This window comes from Cnephaeus nilssonii (genome assembly GCF_951640355.1).
Source record: "Cnephaeus nilssonii genome assembly, chromosome: 3".
NCBI lineage: Eukaryota > Metazoa > Chordata > Mammalia > Chiroptera > Vespertilionidae > Cnephaeus > Cnephaeus nilssonii.
The window spans coordinates 78,780,418-78,794,413 of record NC_137074.1 but is presented as its reverse complement, the minus strand read 5'-3'; the positions used below and the strand labels follow the sequence as shown (position 1 = coordinate 78,794,413).

Here is a 13,996-nt window from a genome sequence, read left to right as displayed (position 1 = left end):
CATAAAAAAGAATGAAAAAAAAAAAAAGAATGGAATGAAATCTTGCCATCTGCAACAACATGGATGGGTCTAGAGCATATTTTCCTGAGTGAAATAAAGTCAGACAGAGAAACACAAATGCCATATGACCTTCCCTTACATGTAGAATCTGAAAAACAAAATAAATGAACAAGCAGAACAGAAACTGACTCATAGGTACAGAAGATATTTTGATGATTGCCAGATGAGAAGGATGTTGTGGGGCTGGGTGGAAAAGGTAAAGGGATTAAGAAGTATAGCCCTGACCTGCGTGGCTCAGTGTTTAGAGTGTTGGACTTCTCACGGAAGGTCTTGGGCTTGATTCCCGGTCAAAGGCACATACCTGAGTTGCAGGTCTCAAACCCTACCCCTGGTTGGGGCGGGTGTGGGAGGCAACCAATCCATGTGTCTCTGTCACATCAATGTTTCTCTCTCCTCACTCTTCCCTTCCCCTCTCTAAAAAAATCAACTGAAAAATATCCTCACTACTTGGATGAGGATTAAAAAAAAAGACATAGTACAAATTGGTAGTTACAGAATAATCATGGGAATGTAAAGTACAGCATAGGAAATATTAATATTGTAATAACTATATATGCTATCAGATGGGTAATAGATTTATTGAGGTGATCACTTTATAAGCTATATAAATGTTAAAAATGGGGCCGTACACCTCAAACTAATATGATATTACTAGAGGCCCAGTGCATGATTGAATCATGCACGTGTAGGGTCCCCTACACGCTTTCGCTTTTCGCGGTGGAGCTGGGTGCCTGTCCGCTGGTGCACCAGGCCTTTCTGAAAGGCCTGGTGCTGGAGCAGACAGGCACCCAGCTCCCACGCTTTTGATGGTCCGCAGCCGCTGAGGGGGGCTACCCTGCTGTTGAGAGGCTCAGGGGGCGGGACTCCCGCCCCCTGCGCCTCTCAACGGCCGCTGAGGGGGACTGCCGCGGACACCTGGCTACCTTGCCTTTGAGAGGCGCAGCTGGGTGTCCGCGGCAGGCCCCCTCAGCGGCCGCGGATCTGGCCGTTGAGAGGAACAGGGGGCGGGAGTCCCGCCCCCTGCGCCTCTCAACAGCAGGGTAGCCCCCTCAGTGGCATCGGATCTGTGCCTCTCAATGGCCGGATAGGCCACCCCGAGTCCCGCCCCCCAGCCTCCCGCTGCCCAATCGTGGGCGTAGCGGAGTGATGGTAATTTACATGTTACTCTATTATTAGATAGGATATGTCAACTGTAATTTAAAAAAATTAAAAACAAAATAAAAATTACAAAAACCACAACACACACACATGGTAATCAATCAGGTTTGAGGGACACATAATGTGAAAAAGCTGCAAATGGATGTGAGTTGGCAGTGTGAAGATTAAAAAGAAACAAAAGGTCATAGGCACAGGAAACAAAGTTTATCAAATGTCTACTCTGAAGGCAGCAAACACTGTGATAAGAATTCATACAACGGACCATAATGCTGGGTAACATGTGGTTCTGGAGCCTGCTGGCAGCATAGCATGGCGCTGCAATCATGTGTTGGTGGGGGGCGGGGGGGGGGGGGGGTAAGCTCGAATATCTTAATGAAATCTGTCTCCTTTTAGGAACTGTACCTAAAACAACAAGACTGGATATTTGGTGAAAATGTAATACAGAAATCTAAGATACCATTATTGTAAAGTACATTTATATATCAAAAATATTAGGGGGAAAAATAGGCCTTGCTTGTTGATAATTAATGCAGCATGGCTCTTTCAAAGCAGAGAGGGTAAAAGCTTCCCTGAAATCTGGCCAGCAGCTGCTCTTAGGGCACAGGGAATACGGCACAGGGTGGAAGAGGATGACCACAGAATCCAACAGCTGGGACTTTCCCATAGTGACTGTCACCTGTTTGGTTTTCTTCGACAGGACAGGAACTGGAGCTGTCTCCTGCTGCATCATTTCTACGTCTCCCCCTCCTTCACCATCTGATGCTTCTAGAAAATACAAAGTTTAAAAATCAGAAAAGCCTCTCACCCTCCCCACAATTGCTATGACTGCTACAATCTCGGTATGAGACCTCTCTAGAAGGGTCTATCCCTTGACTTAGCAATTCCACCTCTAGGAAGATACAGTTAAGGAAATGACCCAAAATGAAGCTGGAGATTTCAGCACCAAGATGGCAGTTTTATTTATAAAGCTGCAACACTGAAGATTATCCAGATGTCTAACATTAGAGGATGTTTAATTATGGAACACACAACTCACACTGATTTTACAGATATTACACTCTTTATGTTTAGATTAAAAAAAGCTACTGCTACTTAGAGGGGATTATAGGTTATGAGAAATTCTTATTTTGAATTTTTAAAATATTTCAAATATGGAAAAGATAAATTCTTACTCTAAGAATCAGGAAAAATAAAAGTTTTAATGTTTTTCCTGTTTATAAAGTTCTCTTGAAGAAGCATAGCAACCCTAACTTTCCTACCTTCCTTTGCCATACAGCCTTCCCGATTATAGCAGTTGCTTTATAGAGACATTTGGAAACTTTGAAAGGTTTTACTCATTCCCTTTGAGTTTCTCTATATATCTCAGTCAGCTCAAAATATGAATTTGTGAGCAAATCTTGGTCAGAATTCAGATTTAGGTCCAAATTAACCCATCTGGTAGTCTCCAGCATTTAAAGTTTGCATGCTATAATGATTCATTTTGTGTCAACTTGATTGAGCCACAAGGTGTCTACATATTTGGTCAAACATTATTCTGGGCATTTCTCAATGAAATAACATTGGGATGGGTACACTGAATAAAGCAGATTGCCCTCCCTAATGTGGCTGATTTCAGATATCCAACCAGATGAAGGACTGAATAGGCTGGCCCTCCTCTGAGTAAGAGAATATTTTCTGCCTTTGGACTTGAACTGAACATGGGCTCTTCCTGGATTTGGAGCATGTCAGACCCCAGACAGGAACTAAAGCATAGGCTCTCCAGGTCTCCAGCTTGCCAGTTCATCTTGCAGATACTGAGACTTGTCAGCCTCCATAATTGCATGAGCCAAAACCTTATTTTATATCTACATCTAGCTATATACATGTATAGATAGATATATAGATATCTATCCCCTATTGGTTCTGTTTTTCTGGAGAACCCTGATTTATACACATACTTTCAACTGTGTAGCATGAAAAAGAATTCTACCCAACAAATTAAAAACAAAATAAAATTTTCAAAAAAAAAATTTCACACATGGTAATCAATCAGGTTTGAGGGACACAAAATGTGAAAAAGCTGCAAATGGATGTGAGTGAGCAGTGAGCAGGTAGAGAATTAACAGGGAATTTTAAATGAGTGATTACATTGGTATTAAAAGTATTTATAGAATTTTTCCCTTTGGGGAGAAAGTATTAGTAATCATATTTTTCCTTATTCCTCCTGCTAAGTACAGCTTAAAATCCTGAGCCTTATATAGGTATAAAACAAACATAAGAAGTCTCTGAAAGGTAGCGGGAAGAAGGCAGACTGGCGAGGAATTCTGGGGCCCAATGAATGAACATAAATGTGAGCTCCTTAGGTTTTCTTTTTGCCTCATTATCTCAGACTTGGATCTTAAGAAGCATCAACTTGAAAATGCCAATTTGGGACCAGACAAAAAAGGCCCCAATAAATATCTTCTCTAGTCAACAAAATAACCAGGAAAGGGGCAGCCTAGGAAGACTGAAAACTTTTAGACAGTAATCACTTGACTCCAGCCAACACCACACAAAACTGTGGCCTAGTCCCCACCAGCAAAGGCTGAGTGGGGAGCCAAGTTTTCATCCTTGCAAGGCTGTAATGAGACTCCCTAACTCCTCCTCCACTGCCTACCAAGTGGGAATGGACCCCTGAAGGGATTTGCATCCCTGAAGAGTGGTAACAAACCCGTGTTCCCTCCTCTCATCACCACCACCACTGTTGTAGTATTAATGGAGACCACATGGCGAGCCTGGACTTCCTCTCACTCCCCACTAGGATATTATCAGAGTCCTAGTAAAGTCAGGACTTCTCATGCTGCCCAATGGTAACAAGATCACATCCACACTAATAATTTTAGCAACCACTAAAAAAGCTTTAGAAAGATAAACTCAAAAACAGAAAGATAAAATGAAATAGAATTGTAAATATGTTCAAGTAACCCACTGGAAATTAGGAAAGAGAAAATAGAGAAACAAAACACAGCAAACAAACAGAAAAAAAAAAAAAAACCCCAACAAAATAATATGGTAGATTTAAACCCCAACATATCTATAATTATAATAATGTAAATGGTCTAACCACACCAATTTAAAGGCAGAGATTGACAGAGTGGATTAAAAGAGATGAACTAACTATATACTGGTTATAAGAAACTTACCTCAAATATAACAATATAGGCAAGTTTGGAAAGCAAAATGAAGGAAAAAAATATAACATACAAATACTGATCAAAAGAAAGCAGGAGTGGATATATTAATATCTGGTAAAGTAGACTTAAAAAAAGTAGACTTCAAAGTAAATAAAATGACCAGAAAAAGAGGACATTATATAATGACAAAGGGTGAATTTGCCAAGATGACACAGCAATCTTAAATGCGTATGCATCAAACAACAGAGCTACAAAATATGAGAAGCAAAAGCAAACAAACAAACAAACACACAAAAACACACAAAAAAACCCTGATAGAAATGAAAGAAGAAATAAACAAACTTACAATTAAGTCGCAAACTTCAACAGTCCTCTCAGAAATTGAGAGAATTACTAGACAGAAAATCAGCAAGGACATATAGAAATACTGAGTGACAACAGTAACCAACAGGATCTGATCAACATTTTGTAGAACACTCCACTCAAGAGTGGAATTACATATTCTTTTCAAGTGTTATGGAACATATACCAGTATAGATCATATTGTAGGAAATAAAACAACAAATTTAAGAAAATTGAAATTGATAAATAGCATGTAAAAAAACCCTACAACAAACATACTTTATAATGCAAGACCGAATGCTTTCCCCTGTGTGAGAACAAGATAGCTACTCTGACCAATATTATTCCACATAGTGCAGGAACTTTTAACCAGTGCAATAAGACAAGAAAGTGAAATAAAAGGCATATAATCAGAAAGGAAGAAATCAAGCTATTCCCATTTGCAGATGACATATTGTTTTCATAGAAAATCTCAAGGAATCTTTAAAAACAACAACAAAAAATCCCCTGCTAGAACTAATAAGAGAGTTAGCAAAGTTGCAGAATAAAAGATAAACATGCAAAAATCAATTTAATTTCTAAATATTAGAAATGAGAATGTGAATAAAAAAAAAATACAGTGCCTTTGGACTTGAACTGAACATGGGCTCTTCCTGGATCTGGAGCATGTCAGACCCCAAGGTGGCTCAGTAGTAGAGCGTCAACTTATGAACCAGGAAGTCACAGTTCGATTCCCAGTCAGAGCATATCATATGCCCAGGTTGCAGGCTCAATCCCCAATGGTGCAGAAGGCAGCCGATCAATGATTCTCTCTCATCATTGATGTCCCTATCTCTCTCTCCCTCTTCCTTCCTCCCTGAAATCAATAAAGACATATTAAAAAAATACAGCACCATTTACAATTGCTGAAAAATTCCCAAAATAATTAGGTGTAAATTTAACAAAACATGTAACTATTTTTGATTGCATGCTGAAAACCACAAAAAACAGATGAAATAAACCAAAGAAGACCTAAATAAATGGAGAGATATACCATGTTCATAAACTGGACAATGAATCATAGTAAAGATACAAGTTCTCCTTAAAATGATATACAGGTTTAACACTATTTCTAACAAAATCCCAGCAAGATTTTCTCTAGATATATACAATTATTATAAAACTAGAGGCCTGATGCATGAAATTTGTGCAAGAGTCTTGGCCCTCGCAGCCATAGCAGTTTGCCTTGGCCCTCACAGCCCTGGCTTCGTCTGGAAGGTCGTCTAGAAGGACATCCGGAAGGTCATTCAGCTGTCTGGTCTAATTAGCACATTACACTTTATTATTATAGATTTATGTAGAATGGCAAAGGAACTGGAATAGTAAAAATAATTTTGAAAAAGAATAATCAAGTGAGAGAAATTAGTTTACACAATTTCAAGACTTACATAGCTATAGAAATAGAATATAGACCCAGAAAGAGACCCATACAAATATGTCCTATTGATTTTTGACCAATGTATAAAAGCAATTTAATGAAGGAAAGGTCCTTTCAACAAATGGGGAAAAATGTATAAAACCTTTATAGTTTAGAAAAAAATCTCTGAGAGTTTAGAGTTAGGCAGAGTCCTTAATTTTGACACCAAGAGTACAATCAATAAAATAAATAATTAATGTTAGACTTTATCCAAATTGAAAACTTTTGCTTTGCAAGGACCCTTGAAATAATAAGACTAAGAGTGGGAAAAATAGTTACAAACCATATATCTAACAAAGGACAGACTAGTATCTAGACAGCATTAAAAAATTCTCAAAATTCAACACTAAAAACCCAGACAATTAAATTAGGAAATATCAAAAGACATGAACAGATATTTCATTAAAGTGGATACAATATGGCAAATAAGTAGATTAAAATATGTTCCACATCATTAAACACTAGGAAAATGCAAATTAAAACTATGAGATACTTCTACGATAAACTTATAACACCTAACATTTAAAAAATAGCACCAATACCAAATGGTGGTGAGTGAGGGTACAGAGAGACTGATAACTCATATATTGCACTGGGAATGTAAAATGGTACAAACACTTCCATTCCACAAATGGAAAATAGTTTAGCAGTTTCTTATAAAAACTAAACCTGTAACTACTAGATAATACATCAATTGTACTCCTGGACATTTATCCCAGAGAAATAAAAACATGTTTATACAACAAACTGTATATAAATGTTTACAGCAGCTTTATTTATTATTTATAATAGCCCCCAAATTGGAAATAACCAAGATGACCTTCAGTGGGTGAATGGTTAAGCAACCTGTAGTATATCCATACCATGGAATACTAATCAGCAATAAAATGAAATGAACTATTGATAGGCGCAGAAATTAATTTCCAGAGAATTATGCTGAGTAAAAAAAGCCCATCCCAAAAGGTTACATATTGTGAGATTTCATTTATATAACATTACTGAAATGACAAAATTATAGAAATGGAGAACAGAATAGAGGTTACAAGGAGTTGACAGGATGGGGTTGGGAGGGAAGTGGGTGTGGCTACAAGAGAGCAACAAGAAGGATTCTTGTTGGGATGGAAATGTTCTGTATCCTGACTGTGTCATGTCAATATCCTTGTTTTGATTTTGATCTATAGTTTTGCGAGTTGTTATCACTGAGGGTATCTAGGAAAGGGGACATGTGATTTCTTTGTATTTTTTTTTTTTGAGATGTAAGGAAAAATCACATTTCAGTTTATTAAGTTATAGCAAAATGTATACAAAAAAATCACAATTTCTATCATAGTTATATTTTGTTAACGTAAAAAAACCATTGAAACCTGTAAAGAATTTTTGTGAGTTTATTTGAGCCAAACTGTCGACATATCCCGGGAAGCAGAACCTAAAATGAATTGAGATAATGCTCTGGAGAATGGCGGGTTACATTTGTATTTATATATTGCAATCAAAGGAGGGATGTAGGTGGGTTACATGAAATTCATTGGTGATAGATTAAGGAGGTGAAATAAAGCAAAGTGGGGGGAAACCCCTGGGATTAGATAAAAAGTAAAATGATGGACACATACTTAGGTGGGTGCAGGAACAATTAAAATGATAATGAAGGAATTTGTGGTATCTGTCCTGGTGCCCACCATGTTTGGTTGTGCCCCAGGGGCTCCAGAAAAAGGGAAGTTACAAGTTACCCAGACATTTCAAGAGTATGTTATCATAGATGCAAAAAGACAGATAGGCTCAGTTAAGGTAAAGGTTGACCTTGTCAATGAAGATACTGGCCTAGGATGTAACTGCCCACCATAACTGGGTTTAGTTGAAGTTTAGTTTCAGACCTTCCTTTGTGGTTACTTTAGGTCTCTGAGTTTGCAAGGCTGCCATGGAGGCCTCCCCTGAGCTTGTCAGGTCAGCATGTGGCCCCTTTAATCCACAACTTATCCTATCTAATAAAAGAGTAATATGCAAATTGACCATCACTCCAACACACAAGATGGCTGCCCCCATGTGGTCAAAGATGGCTGCCCCCATGTGGTCAAAGATGGCAGCCATCCCCATGTGGACACAAGATAGCCACCACAAGATGGCCAGCAGGGGAGGGCAGTTGGGAGGGACCAGGCCTGCAAGGGAGGGCAGTTGGGGGTGATCAAGCCTGGAGGGGAGGGCAGTTAGAGGTGACCAGGTTGGCAGAGGAGGAAAGTTGGGGGCAACCAGGCCTGCAGGGAAGGGCAGTTGGGGGGGGGGGGGACCCAGGCCTGCAGGGGAGAGCAGTTGGGGGGGACCAGGCCTACAGGGGAGGGCACTTAGGGGCAAACAGGCTGGCAGGGGAGCAGTTAGGCATCAATCAGGCTGTCAGGGGAGTGGTTAGGGGGTGATCAGGCTGGCAGGCAGAAGTGGTTAGGGGCAATCAGGAAGGCAGGCAGGCGAGCAGTTGGGAGCCAGCAGTCCTAGATTGTGAGAGGGATGTCCGACCGGGATCGGACCTAAACAGGCAGTCGGACATCCCTCGAGGGGTCCCAGATTGGAGAGGGTGCAGGCTGGGCTGAGGGACAGCCCCCCATGAACGAATTTCGTGCACCGGGCCTCTAGTACTATATAAGTATATTCCCACAGTTCTGAAAAATGCTCTGTCATTAAATAATTGAATATTGTTTCTTTTCTTTCTATTGTTTCTCTCTGGAACTCTGATAATCTATGTTAGACCTTTCCATATACCTTCTATGTATTTTAATCTCTTTTTCATACCGTATTTTCCGGCGTATAAGACAACTGGGCGTATAAGATTTTCCTGGGTTAAAAAGTCATCTTATACACCGGAAAATACGGTACCTTATAATTCTTTTGATGTATGTATTGAGACCATATTATTAGCAACATGTACCGTATTTTCCGGCGTATAAGATGACTTTTTAACCCAGGAAAATCTTATACGCCCAGTCGTCTTATATGCCAGAAAATACGGTATTTTTCTTCTTATTTTGTCTGACTGGGTCAAATTTTGGGTAATGTTCTTGGTTTTATCAGCTCATCCAGTAATTATTTACTCAATTTCATATAATCTGACTTTTAACCATTCATTGAAGGTTTAATTTTAGTAATTACATTTCCCATTTCTATAAATTATGTTTGGTACTTTTCCAAATATGTTTGGTCATTTTCCCCCCAAGTTTCTTTATTTTTATATTTTATTGTTTAAGGTATTACAAATAGTAGTACATATGTCTCCTTCTTTTCCCCATTGACCTCCCCCCGCTACCCCTCCCCCACACTTGCCCTCAGCGCACCCCCCCCCCCAGTGTCTTGCGTCCATTGGTTATGCTAATATGCATGCATACAAGTCCTTCAGTTGATCTCTTTGTATTGTTTTTTAACAGCTGCATATGAATCGACACTGATTTCAAAATAAAAAGTTTAATAAAAACAAAAAGTCTTTAAAGGAAATTCACTCTTTTTCAGGAAGCCCAAAATCATTATGCTGGAAAAGCTGCGTGGCTGGCTATGGACCAGACTGGAGCACCATCCTGCTGCGGAGGCATCCCTGTCACTGCAGTTCTTACTCAGTGCCAGGAGGGCAGCTGGGTTCAGAATGGCGGTCAACCCAGGGAGGCCACAATGTAGTTAAAAAAATAAAAGCCTGAGGGCTAGGGTGCACTAAAATACAGGAGGCTCTGTTAAATTTGAAGTTCATATACACACTGAATAATTTTTTAATATAGGTAAGTCCCAAATATTGCATTGGGAATATCTAAATTATTAACTGTTGATCTAAAATTCAAATTTAACATGGTGCTTTGTATTTTTACTTGCTAAATCTGGCAACCCTACCTGGGGAATACCCTTCCCCAGAAAAGGCCACCTTTAGTCCTGTGAAATTTCTTACACTGGCTTCTATTCATAGTGTCCTCTTTCTTTTAACATCCTACAACCCTCTTCATCTGAAATCCTTCAAGTAAGCCTTTGCTAGGACTTGTACACTTACCGTATCTTATAAATCAGCATAAAATTTTAACCTTCCTCACAGTGTGTGCACATATTGCATAATTGCTAGGCTTTCTCTCCATCTCAACTGTAAACAGTTTGAGGGTACTCATGAGTACCTCAAGTACTTGACCCAGTGTTGATTATAAGTAGAAAGTGCTCCTTTCTATTGCTTTATTTACATTTCTCTTATAGAATATATGTAAAACATCAAACTCCTTCCTTAAGTCTTCTATCCTTTTATTAGCTTTAAAATCACTTTAAGATAAAAAGGATGAAACAAATAAATGTCAGGATCAAAACCATAAATTTTTAAAAATCAAGCTATTTTAAAAAATGTCTGAATTCTGTATTCCTCCATTGCCCAGAGCCTGAAAATGGAAGTGTACACAATCTGTATTTAAGCAATCTAGCTGAAAATAGCATACTTAAAAAGTGATGTTACTCTTACACAACAAAAACCCAAGAGAAATATTTAAAATACTGTTAATCAAATGCTCTAACTATGAGTTATTTCTTGTTACAAAACATTATTTCATTTGAAACCTTTTAATATATAAAATGACCTCATATCATATCACTATGGGTTGAATATATTAGTTTCTTTAGTCTGATATTTTTTGGTTCCAAAAGAGAAAAGTGCTCTTCTGAAATAAGGATGCTAGTTCTGTGATTTCCATTAAGAGAATACTGAAAGAAAAGCATGGAGACCCAAGCCACCCAACCTGGGCCCAGCACCAGGGTTCCTCTAGAGTTGCTGGCATTTGAGGAAGTTATGCTAGACCTGTGCCACTCAGTCCTAGTGGTTGATTGAGACCGTGGACTGGAGCCACCATTAAGGTGTCACCTCACCTCCAAATCCCTGAATCTACTTAAAAAATAAAAAAGATATCTACCAGATGGAATTTGTTGAATTCTTATCAAGTACACTGTTATCTACACTAATAAAAGAGAAACATGCAAATTGATGATCACTCTGCTACACCCACCAGCCAATCAGGAGTATGCAAATTAGCCCAACAAAGATGGCTGCGGCCACAGAGCTGGAGTGAGCAGGAGGCTTGGGTTGCTTCTGGTGATGGAGAAAACCAAGCTTCCTGCCCGCCCTGGCCTCCGCTCAAGGCTACAAAGTTTCAATTATAGAAGATAAATAAATCCCAGATACCTTCTTCCAGCCGGCCCTGGCCTCCGCTCAAGGAGGCGCTGAAAAAAAAAGAAAAAAGAAAAAAAGGAGGGGCTGTGAGCCTGGATCGATGCGGGGACATAGCCAGCCTGAAAACAGCCATCAGCTCCTCACCCAGGTTGGCCACACTCCCATGGGGTGAGGGTCCCTGCTGGGGGACTTGGCCAGCCTGCAAACAGCCATCAGCCCCTCACCCAGGCTGGCCAGGCACCCCAGTGGGGACCCCCACCCTGAAGGGGCTGTGGCCAGCTTGAAAAAAGGTCTCAGACCCTCACCCAGGCTGGCCACGCCCCCCAGCAGGGTCCCTCACCCCAAGGGGGCGTGGCCAGCCTGCAAACCACCACAGGCCCCTCACCCAGGCCGCCCCATGCCCCAAGGGAACCCCCACCCTGATCTGGGACACTCTTCAGGGCAAACCAGCTGGCCCCCATCCATGCACCAGGCCTCTATCTATACTAATAAAAGAGTAATATGCTAATTAGACTGGGAGACCTTCCAGACGTTCTTCTGGACAAAGCCATGGTGGTGGGGCCAAGGTAGAGATGGTTAGAGGCCAAGATGGGAGGGCAGTTGTGGGTGATCAGGCCAGGATGGGACGGCAGTTGTGGGGTGATCAGGCTGGTGGGGGGCGGGGCCGTTGGGGGTAAGCAGACCAGCAGGGGGGCCAGTTGGGGGTGAGCAGGCCATCAGTGGGGGTCAGTTGGAGGTGATCAGGACAGCGGGGGGGCAGTTGGGGGTGAGCAGGCTGGCAGGGGAGGCAGTTGGGGGCGAGCACACTGGCACGGGGGGGCAGTTGGGGGTGATCTGGCTGGCGGTGGGGGGCAATTGGGGGCAAGCATGCCGGCAGGCAGAGTGGTTAGGGGCAATTAGGCAGGCAGGTGAGCAGTTAGGAGCCAGCAGTCCCAGATTGCGAGAGGGATGTCCGACTGCCGGTTTAGGCCCGATCCCTGTAAACTGGCAGTAGGACATCCTTCGAGGGGTCCCAGATTGGAGAGGGTGCAGGCCGGGCTGAGGGTTAGCACCCCCCCCCCCCTTGTGCATGAATTTCGTGCACTGGGCCTCTAGTCTATACTAATAAAAAGGTAATATGCTAATTACACCAGGTTGACTGGACATCTTTGGACATCCAACTTCCTTCCGGACAAAGCCACGGTGGCGGGGGCTGAGGCAGAGGCCGTTAGGAGTGATCAGGCCATCAGGGAAGCAAGCAGTTAGGGGTGATCAGGCTGTCAGGGGAGCAAGCAGTTAGGGGCGATCAGGCCGGCATGGGGGAGCAAGCAGTTAGGGGCAATCAGGCTGGCAGGGGGGAGCAAGCAGTTAGGGGCGAGATCAGGCCGGTGTGTGGGAGCAAGCAGTTAGGGGAAAGATCAGGCCAGCAGGGGAGGGCAGTTGGGGGCGATCAGGCCAGCAGGGGAGGGCAGTTGGGGGTGAACAGGCTGGCAGGCAGAGGCAGTTAGGGGCGATCAGGCAGGCGAGTGGTTAGGAGCCAACAGTCCCAGATTGTGAGGGGGATATCCAACTGTCGGTTTAGGCCCGATCCCTGAGGGCAGTTGGACATCCCCTGAGGAGTCCCAGATTGGAGAGGGTGCAGGCTGAGCTGAAGGACACCCACCCCCCCGAGCACGAATTTCATGCACCAGGCCTCTAGTTTTAAAATATATGGCAAGGCCCGGCTGGCATGGCTCAGTGGTTAAGTGTTGACCTGTGAACCAGGAGGTCACAGTTCGATTCCAGGTCAGGGCACAGGCCTGGGGTGTGGGCTCGATCCCCTGTGTGGGGCATGCAGGAAGCAGCTGACCAATGATTCTCTCTCATCATTGGTGTTTCTATCTCTTTCTCCCTCTTCCTTCCTCTCTGAAATCAAGAAAAATATCTTAAAAAAATAAAATATATCGCAAAAGAGCAGGCTGAAAAAGGTCTTTTTTTAAAAAATACGTTTTTATTAATTTTTAGAGAGGAAGAGAGAGGGTGAGAGATGTGAGAGAGAATCATTGATTGGTTGCCTTCTGTACACACTCTGACTGGGGATTGAACCAGAACCTGGGCATGTGCCCTGACTGGGAATCAAACTGTGTCCTCCTGATTCATGGGTCAATGATGCTCAACCACTTAGCAACACTGGCCTGCCGAAAAAGGACTTCTTTCCCCCAATCCTTGTCTTTGTCCTCTGTATGAGAAATATCAGAAGCCCAATTTCCCATTGATTTCTTAAAGCTTTCTACTTGCTTGCATCAACCCTTTCTAGGCTCTGGGAGGGACCTTGGCAATAAATCATAGAGCCTTTTTTTTTCTTTAAAAATTTACAAAAGAAAGGTATTTTAACCACAGTATGTTAAGACTACTGTCTATTTCCAGTCAGAATTATCCTGTGTCACACATTCCCTAATGAGTGGTGTCGGAGTGGGAGTGAGCATTGTGGGGATACAGTCAGAGGAAGTTGGTTGAACACACATTTAGTATAAGTGTAATGGGATATTACCTGGTTCACAATCATAATATATATTTAAATTATTTATTGGAGCTGTCCTAGGGTAGGAATGCTTCAAGAAATAATCCAACCACCCTGTGCTAACCGGACACCTGGATGCAAAGTGAGGGGACAGGATGTTGTAGGTCATGACACAAATGTGCCCA

General features: G+C 42.0%; 1 protein-coding gene across 4 annotated transcripts in view; it reads right to left on the bottom strand.

The window, feature by feature from the left end:
* The window catches only part of CMSS1 (cms1 ribosomal small subunit homolog), a 402,242-nt gene that overhangs the window by 35,170 nt on the left and 353,076 nt on the right, over positions 1-13,996 (bottom strand). For all 4 annotated transcript variants that reach the window (XM_079767140.1, XM_079767142.1, XM_079767139.1 and 1 more), the window contains one exon: positions 1,895-1,983. In XM_079767140.1, the coding sequence (XP_079623266.1) occupies positions 1,895-1,983 (89 nt within the window). The remainder of the gene's footprint in view (positions 1-1,894; positions 1,984-13,996) is intronic.